Source organism: Oncorhynchus mykiss, chromosome 3, assembly GCF_057628025.1.
Source record: "Oncorhynchus mykiss isolate SJ-2025 chromosome 3, ASM5762802v1, whole genome shotgun sequence".
Classification (NCBI taxonomy): Eukaryota; Metazoa; Chordata; class Actinopteri; order Salmoniformes; family Salmonidae; genus Oncorhynchus; species Oncorhynchus mykiss.
Genome location: NC_143024.1, coordinates 60,619,089 through 60,629,035, shown reverse-complemented (window position 1 = coordinate 60,629,035; position 9,947 = coordinate 60,619,089). Strand labels below are relative to the sequence as shown.

The 9,947-nt window shown below is 40.5% G+C and overlaps 1 protein-coding gene across 2 annotated transcripts; it reads right to left on the bottom strand.

The window, feature by feature from the left end:
- Positions 1-520: 520 nt before the first annotated feature.
- Positions 521-7,467, bottom strand: rdh3 (Retinol dehydrogenase 3). 2 transcript variants are annotated; one of them, NM_001165081.2, is given in 5 exon segments: positions 521-1,223; positions 1,511-1,674; positions 1,853-2,111; positions 2,505-2,819; positions 7,357-7,428. In NM_001165081.2, coding segments are annotated over 4 exon segments (960 nt in total). In that variant the 5' UTR covers positions 2,818-2,819; positions 7,357-7,428; the 3' UTR covers positions 521-999.
- Positions 7,468-9,947: the final 2,480 nt, after the last annotated feature.

Below are 9,947 nucleotides of genomic sequence, written 5' to 3'. Positions count from 1 at the left end.
TGATGGACTGTTGTTTCTCTTCGCTTATTTGATCTGTTCTTGCCATTTTATGGACTTGGTCGTTAACCAAATAGGGCTATATTCTGTATACCACCACTACCTTGTGATTGTCTCAAACGTATTAAGAAGGAAAGAAATTCCACAAATTAACAAGGCACCTCTATTAATTGAAATGCCTTCCAGGTGGCTACCTCATGAAGCTGGTTGAGAGAATGCCAAGAGTGTGCAAAGCTGTCATCAAGGCAAAGGGTGGCTACTTTGAAGAATCTCAAATACTACATAATTCCATGTGCTATTTCATAGTTTTGATGTCTTCACTATTATTCTACAATGTAGAAAATAGTACAAATAAAGAAAAACCTTTGAATGAGTAGGTGTGTCCAAATGTTTGACTGGTACTGTACATGTCTAGCAGGGTGAAAAAATCTTAATTTGAGAAGCTCAGCAGGCTATTGGGTATTTCTGGTCGGAGAGAATTTAGCTGAACAGAAAAAAATATCTAAATTCTACAACTCTTTTTGCAATAATTATTTCTGATTCCTTTAGTTGGAATTAATGGTAGCAAGTCACAGGTTTATCAGAGTAAACATATTTTGATCAGGAATTTCTTGCACTGTAAGAGTTTGCTTTTTGATAGGAAGAATTTGCTGTAAGTCATACAGTGAGCTAGGGTACAAGCTAATAGTTCTAACAGAGACAGAATATCACTTACTGTATGTATCAAATGGACTCAATGCAACCACCGCTTCATTTGAATTACTGAAAATCTCTCCATTGGTTTTATTATCAGACCAGGGAAACAGACAGGACAAATCCAAATGTGATTAGACAAAATGCAATTCACAACTCTGTTTAAGTTTGAAAACAAATTAGTGTTCTTTTTTTCCCCATTCATTGGTTGAATCCCATGCTATACACTTATTCCATTTACATTTTTCTTCTTCTCCTGTGGGTGTAAATAAAGACTTCCTCCTACATTCGGTCAGAGAACCATTAACATTAAAGAATAGATCCTGTTGGTTTGGCCATATCTTTTAAGAGCATTTTGTCTGCGATCCACGTTGGCAGGTAGGACATAGGCAACCATAAGAACTTGGCATCCCAGCCAGGTGAGTAGCGGGTACGAGGGTGGACAGCAGAGATGGCGTGCTCCATGCAGCTCACAACCTTCATCAGGTCCCCATCCAGCAACGTCGCAACATTCTTCTCCAATGTAACATTTGCTGGAAGAAAGGATTTGCCTCCATCAACAAGCTGATTTCAACATCTTGGAACACAATGAAGAAATTGTATGTCTGACTGTTTGAGGTCTAGGTCAAAGGCAGGCAGGTTGAACTTGCCTGACTGCTCAGTTCACTTGCTCTGGGCAATCCTTGTCAATTCGTTCTTGGAGTGTTTGTCATTCTGTCACACAGGTTACGACAATCCTATTTGCATCTATCATATTACAGCAGCATGCACAACAGATTCATGTGTGTTTGTTTTGTAAAAAAAAATAATGAAATGTTACCTCTCTCTGGGTAATCATGTCCATATTGATCCTTGATTTCTTCAGGCAATTTGTCCCACAATGTCTTCACATTTTTTCTCAGGAGATGTAGATCAGTCACACTTGTTTTGAAAAATCCTGGTTCCAGACACAGGACTTTAACTCCAAAAAACGACATGTTCATCCTGGAATTCAAAAACAAGAATATGCCACAACAAACATGAATACGTCTGCATTACAGTATTCATATGAAGTCGGAGACATAGAAAGAAATGCTCTGAGCATCACAGTTTCAAATTCAAACAAGCGTGATACAGTATATGCAGTATATATACAGTATAGACAAAAAACAGGGCCTCTCACCGTAGACTATCATTGAAAGCCTCCACTCCATATTTTGACACACAGTAGGGTCCCCCGAAGGCGCTTATCCTCCCAAACACACTGGCCACATTCACCACCCTGCCCCTGGCCTTCTTGATGAGGGGCAGGACACTCAGAGTCACACCAATGACTCCAATAAGGTTAACATCCAACATGGACTTGTAGTCGTCGACGGTCATCCAATCACAGGGACCAGATGGTACAGAGACTCCAGCATTGTTCACCACAGCCCACAGACCTGAAACGGCATGAAAGTAGGGCATAGTTAAGTACCAACATCACAGCCACAGCAGGACACAGGCAGCAGTCACAATGAAGGATGGAGGAAAACATTCCATGCCTACAGGTGTCAACAAGTGCTTACATGCCAGTTGTCACACGTGGGAGTGAGGTCTCTTTCAGTGAGAAGGTGTGTTCTGAGATGTTGGGTTAACTTGTTGTTTGTGGTTGTAAATTCCATAGCAACGGTTGACACTGACTCATGGTAGTAGAATGAATGAGTAGACCAGTAGTCGGCCTTGATACTTGGATATTTTTGAATACCAAACGCTTCCCCCAATTTAAGTCAGAAAAGTCTTAGAGGCTATTTTTTTACAAGAGTTTGGCTAGACTGGTCTTCAAAGACACTCACCCTTCTCCCCAACCAAGGTTTTGATGAATGCTGTTGCTTTGCTGACACTGTCAGTGCTGACGACATCCAGGTGGACTGTGTTCAATCGTTCAGTAGAGACCTTCTTCAGTTCATCCTCCCCCTTCTCAGTGTAGCAGGCTGCGATCACACGGAAGCCCAGCTTGTCCAGATGTCTGGCCAGAAGGTTCCCGAACCCAGAATCACAGCCAGTGATGTAGACATATTTCTGTCCTTTATTGGGTACTCTTGCGAGTTCCCTGTACCAGCGGAACACAAACCAAAAAGCCACCAGTCCAAGAATGTACAGGAACATTTCTGAGACAGAAGAACGAGGTTCATTCAGATAAACACCTATTTGTCATCATATTACAAATCGTACATTTCTATTGCTCTTTTTTGCAAAGATAGTAAAATAGTCAGAACATAAAATGATATGCCCCCGATTAACCTTCATTTGTCTGAGGAACAGATAGTAACAGCTTTGGTAAATAAAAAAAATAAAAAAAGGTACATTTCCATCCATTTCAATTGGATTTTAGAAACAAATTCATATCAAATCTGCTGTTTGCATTAAGTTCAAGTATTTAAGGTTTTCATAGGCCTATTTAAATTTATCTGGTGTGCGACTGCAAGTTTAGCTTAGTGACTAATAGGGATAGGCATGAGTAACTGAGTACTCCAGTATGCGAACAGATGTCAAAGCTCGATCTTTAACCAGATATTGTTTTTTAAATCTAATACTGAAACTATTTGGTGGAATGTGCTTTGTGGCTGCCCGATCAGGTAAGTTACATTTTGTCTTGAAACCAACGTTAACACTCTAGTGTTCCATTTGTACATGTGCATTTGTGGGCCACAAAAACAAAAAAAAAGAACCAAGCCAAGCATCACACAGTTCTTCTCCCTAAATTCTCTTTCCCCTCTGTCTCTCATCCACTTAATTGCATTCCGACCGCTGCCTACACAAATGTGCTGAGTGCGCACGCAAGCTCCCGTTACGTCTATAGAAATAAATGCCTATAAACGTATCTAACTGATGGGATACACAAGCTACATTCCTTGACAACAGTTGACAACAGTTTTGACAACAGTTTTATCACAAATTCAAAATGGACTGGTTGATTGAAGTAGGAAAATATGTGTTCCAGCAACGAGCTGATGTTTTGAAATATTTGCATCCCGTCTACTTCTGCTTAGGCTATTTTGTGAACTGCTAGTGCCATTAAGAATGGGTTAGCCTAGGACAGGCATGGGCAACTGGTGGCCCTTGGACCCCCTTTTGTAGGCCTGTGGATCAATATCACTGAAAAAGGAACTAATTCGGGGTCTCAATTGACCGTTTAGTTACGATTGTAGAATATACAGTGCCTTGCGAAAGTATTCGGCCCCTTTGAACTTTGCGACCTTTTGCCACATTTCAGGCTTCAAACATAAAGATATAAAACTATATTTTTTTTGTGAAGAATCAACAACAAGTGGGACACAATCATGAAGTGGAACGACATTTATTGGATATTTCAAACTTTTTTAACAAATCAAAAACTGAAAAATTGGGCGTACAAAATTATTCAGCCCCCTTAAGTTAATACTTTGTAGCGCCACCTTTTGCTGCGATTACAGCTGTAAGTCGCTTGGGGTATGTCTCTATCAGTTTTGCACATCGAGAGACTGACATTTTTTCCCATTCCTCCTTGCAAAACAGCTCGAGCTCAGTGAGGTTGGATGGAGAGCATTTGTGAACAGCAGTTTTCAGTTCTTTCCACAGATTCTCGATTGGATTCAGGTCTGGACTTTGACTTGGCCATTCTAACACCTGGATATGTTTATTTTTGAACCATTCCATTGTAGATTTTGCTTTATGTTTTGGATCATTGTCTTGTTGGAAGACAAATCTCCGTCCCAGTCTCAGGTCTTTTGCAGACTCCATCAGGTTTTCTTCCAGAATGGTCCTGTATTTGGCTCCATCCATCTTCCCATCAATTTTAACCATCTTCCCTGTCCCTGCTGAAGAAAAGCAGGCCCAAACCATGATGCTGCCACCACCATGTTTGACAGTGGGGATGGTGTGTTCAAGGTGATGAGCTGTGTTGCTTTTACGCCATTGCATTGTTGCCAAAAAGTTCAATTTTGGTTTCATCTGACCAGAGCACCTTCTTCCAAATGTTTGGTGTGTCTCCCAGGTGGCTTGTGGCAAACTTTAAACGACACTTTTTATGGATATCTTTAAGAAATGGCTTTCTTCTTGCCACTCTTCCATAAAGGCCAGATTTGTGCAATATATAACTGATTGTTGTCCTATGGACAGAGTCTCCCACCTCAGCTGTAGATCTCTGCAGTTCATCCCGAGTGATCATGGGCCTCTTGGCTGCATCTCTGATCAGTCTTCTCCTTGTATGAGCTGAAAGTTTAGAGGGACGGCCAGGTCTTGGTAGATTTGCAGTGGTCTGATACTCCTTCCATTTCAATATTATCGCTTGCACAGTGCTCCTTGGGATGTTTAAAGCTTGGGAAATCTTTTTGTATCCAAATCCGGCTTTAAACTTCTTCACAACAGTATCTCGGACCTGCCTGGTGTGTTCCTTGTTCTTCATGATGCTCTCTGCGCTTTTAACGGACCTCTGAGACTATCACAGTGCAGGTGCATTTATACGGAGACTTGATTACACACAGGTGGATTGTATTTATCATCATTAGTCATTTAGGTCAACATTGGATCATTCAGAGATCCTCACTGAACTTCTGGAGAGAGTTTGTTGCACTGAAAGTAAAGGGGCTGAATAATTTTGCACGCCCAATTTTTCAGTTTTTGATTTGTTAAAAAAGTTTGAAATATCCAATAAATGTCGTTCCACTTCATGATTGTGTCCCACTTGTTGTTGATTCTTCACAAAAAAATACAGTTTTATATCTTTATGTTTGAAGCCTGAAATGTGGCAAAAGGTCGCAAAGTTCAAAGGGGCCCAATACTTTCGCAAGGCACTGTACAAGGTGCAATTTCGAAATTTATGCCTCAGAAGTTGTGCCTCAGAAGTGTTTCTGTTGTTATGTCAGTCACTGACAGTCACTCAATTAGCCGATGTCAGCTAACATGTTTTGGGGTAAATTAGTCTAGCGGCTAACTATCAAGGTCGAATTACTGCCCCCATTGATTTTGTTAGTCACTCTCACTCAGATATCATATTAAAAACGGCAAACGTTTCTCTCCACACTATGGCAAAATGTGTAGGATTGCAGGAAATTAGCAGTTAAACTAAATGTTGCTTAGGGCTCCCAAAACGCTAGGGCCGACTCTGTCTGCATGTTTGGGTATGGGCCTGGATGTGGGTACGCAGACCAGTGAGTCACTGCGGCACCTCATGATGATTTCAGATTTTTTGGTGGCCCCCACCCCATTAAAAAGTTGCCCATCTCTGGCCTAGGATATAGCCCCTTAAACATAGCCAGGTTCCACAATGAAAATATGCAAAAAAAAACATTATTTTGATAAAGACAACAAGCTTTTTTTCATCAGAATCATTAAGCAAAGGCCTACTAAAAAACAGATGTTGTGGCCATAATTCATCACCATGCAGTGTTCAATACAGAATTGTTAATCCATTTTGAAAACATACATGTTCAAAGAATAGGCAGAATAAACTAAATCGAACTGGAAAGAAGACAGATTTTGGTTTGAAACCCTAAAAAGAAATTGTCTTTCAACTCGCCAAATTGAGCCCTGTTTCGAATAATCACTCTGAGAATAATTGTTCCAGATATTCAAGATGCACATCACTTCACACTGGCAGCTTTTTTTCAATTGGACTACAGTTCTTTTTAATATTCAACCTTTATTTAACTAGACAAGTCAATAAAGAACAACTTATTTACAATGACGGCCAAACCCGGATGACACTGGGCTAATTGTGCGCAGCCCTATGGGATTCCCAATCACGGCCGGTTGTGACACAGGCTGGATTCGATCGAACCAGGCTGTCTGTAGTGATGCCTCTAGCGCTGATATGCAGTGCCTTAGACCACTGCGCCACTCGGGAAGGTTTATAATTTTAACAAAGAATGATCGTTTTGACCACTATGTGTTATCGATTATGGCTAGTAGGTTGCTCTATGTATTGAGGGAAAAAAATGCCAGATAAATGCCTCACATGCTTGGACAACATTTACATTAACCTACAACAGCACCCAAAACGGCGTTACATGGTCAATCCATAGTCTGCATTGGTTGTGCAGCATTTAAAGTGATACGGCTTCTGCAGAAGTCAGGGCATCCATACGTCTGGTGCTTCGCCGAGCAGCTGTCAACTAAGTGAGTTTGTGTTTATACAGGATACCGTCAACCAATCATGTCTATGCCGTGCCCTCTGCATTGTTACAAAATTTGAGAGGCGCACTGCGATACCGTATAGAGTTCCCGACCACATTTTCAGATTAAGCATAATTTTAGGTCTACAGGTTAAAAAAAAGTGCCCACTTTTGGCATCACGTGATAACGATGCACCTTTCAACGCCAAGACAAGCCACGCCCACTAGACAATCAATTCCAAGACCGGCACAACAAATATTTAAAATCGACAAAGAAATATGAAAATGGTTTCAGATTCGGACGCAAAGCGATACAATTGGCTCGTTAGAAGTAATAACATATTTCAATAACCATGTCAGTAGGCAGTTTACGTGAATGACTATTCAGTCATTGGTGAACTGCAACTTTTGCAACTTTGTCAACTCATCTAACGGTTGTCCTTTTTGTTTATAGCTTTTTAACTTTTCATCTTCATCAAACACTGAACTGTCTGATAAATATGCCTTCCTCAGAAGTCAAGATATGGCAAAGAAACGTTACTGACACACTTACCCCAGGCGACAAACGTACGCTCCTTGAGTTGCTGGTAACAACAGTGACTCGTTTTTTTTTCTTTCCCTGTGTAATTCACCTTCCGGTGTGTGTGAACTATTGCTCTGTCAGAAGGTTTGGTCAACTATTTTTTGATAGATGGTAGACGTCCTCCATCTACTGGACATTTTAAGTTTACGTTCAAATTTATTCATATGCACAGGATACAAACATGGTGTGGCTAGGCCTATACAGTACCATGAAATGCTTATTTGGGGAGGCTCACCTCTCAACAATGCCCCCCAAAAATATGTAAATGCAATAAGAAATTATAAAATTGGGCAGAAATATAAATACAAGGCAGGCACTGCAACTAAATTGTATTTGTATTTAACTAGGCAAGTCAGTTAAGAACAAATTATTAATAACAGCCAAACCCTCCCCTGACGACACTGGGCCAATTCTGCACCACCCTATGGGACTTCTGATCATAGCCAGTTGTGATACAGCCCAGTATTGAACCAGGGTCTGTAGTGACAAGCTCTAGCATTGAGATGCAGCACTTTAGACCGCTGCACCACTCAGGAGCCCACTTATATGACAGCTGGAAACCAGTTGTTAATTTCAAGAGCTTTATTTATATATAATTGAACATGTTATAAAGACAGATGGAGAGGCAGGCAGGTAGGGAAAACATAGCAAGAGTGGAGACGGGATTTAACCCCAGTTGGCCAGTCAGGGAGAGTAGAATATGTGTGATTAATACCTTGAGAGTTACCACTAGACCATAAACTCTGCACGTTAATTTCAAAAGATTAATGTGAACGCAATTTATTATATGGCTGACTGAAATATGTATTCAAAAAAATAATGAAAGGTAGATTACATGATGAGTTGAAATGATTGCCTATTGCACCATGGCTACTGAGGGCCTACCATTCAGGTTTGGTAGGTAGAGCTGGTATGCAGTTGAAGTCGGACGTTTACATACACTTAGGTTGGAGTCATTAAAACTCGTTTTTCAACCACTCCACAAATTTCTTGTTAACAAACGATAGTTTTGGCAAGTCGGTTAGGACATCGACTTTGTGCATGACACAAGTAATTTTTCCAACAATCGTTTATAGACAGATTATTTCAATTATAATTCACTATATCACAATTCCAGTGGGTAAGAAGTTTACATACACTAAGTTGACTGTGCCTTTAAACAGCTTGGAAAATTCAAGAAAATGATGTCAGGTCTTTAGAAGCTTCTGATAGGCTAATTGACATAATTTGAGTCAATTGGAGGTGTACCTGTGGATGTATTTCAAGGCCTACCTTCAAACTCAGTGCCTCTTTGCTTGACATCATGGGAAAGTCAAAAGAAATCAGCCAATACCTCAGAAAAAAATATTAGATCTTCACAAGTCTGGTTCATCCTTGGGGGCATTTTCCAAATGCCTAAAGGTACCACATTCATCTGTACAAACAATAGTATGCAAGTATAAACACTATGGGACCACATAGCCTTCCTACCGCTCAGGAAGGAGACATTGTCTCCTAGAGATGAACATACTTTGGTGCAAATCAATCCCAGAACAACAGCAAAGGACCTTGTGAAGATGCTGGAGGAAACAGGTACAAAAGTATCTTTATCCACAGTAAAAACCAGTCCTATATCGACATAACCTGACAGGCTGCTCAGCAAGAAAGAAGCTACTGCTACAAAACCGCCATAAAAAAAGCCAACTGCACATGGGGACAAAGATTGTACTTTTTAGAGAAATGTCCTCTGGTCTGATGAAACAAAAATAGGACTGTTTGGCCATAATGACCATCGTTATGTTTGGAGGAAAAAGGGGGAGGCTTGCAAGCAAGCTGAAGAACACCATCCCAACCGTGAAGCATGGGGATGGCAGCATCATGTTGTGGGGGTGCTTTGCTGCAGGAGGGACTGGTGCACTTCACAAAATAGATGGCATCATGAAGTAGGAAAATTATGTGGATATATTGATGCAACATCTCAAGGTGTCAGCTTGGTCGCAAACGGGTCTTCCAAATGGACAATGACCACAAGCATACTTCCAAAGTTGTGGCAAAATGGCTTAAGGACAACAAAGTCAAGGTATTGGAGTGGCCATCACAAAGCCCTGACCTCAATCCTATAGAAAATTTGAACTGAAAAATAGAACTGAAACTGAAAAGGCGTGTGCGAGAAAGGAGGCCGACAAACCTGACTCAGTTACACCAGCTCTGTCAGGAGGAATGGGCCAAAATTCACCCAACTTATTGTGGGAAGATTGTGGAAGGCTACCTGAAACGTTTGACCCAAGTTAAAAAATTTGAAGGCAATATTTCCAAATACTAATTGAGTGTATGTAAACTTCTGACCCACTGGGAATGTGATGAAAGAAATAAAAGCTGAAATAAATAATTATCTATACTATTATTCTGACATTTCACATTCTTAAAATAAAGTGGTGATCCTAACTGACCTAAATCAGGGAATTTGTTTTGGGATTAACTGTCACGAACTGTGAAAAACTGAGTTTAAATGTATTTGGCTAAGGTGTATGTAAACTTCCGACTTCAACTGTATGTTGGCTCTGGGTGAATGAACTGTATAG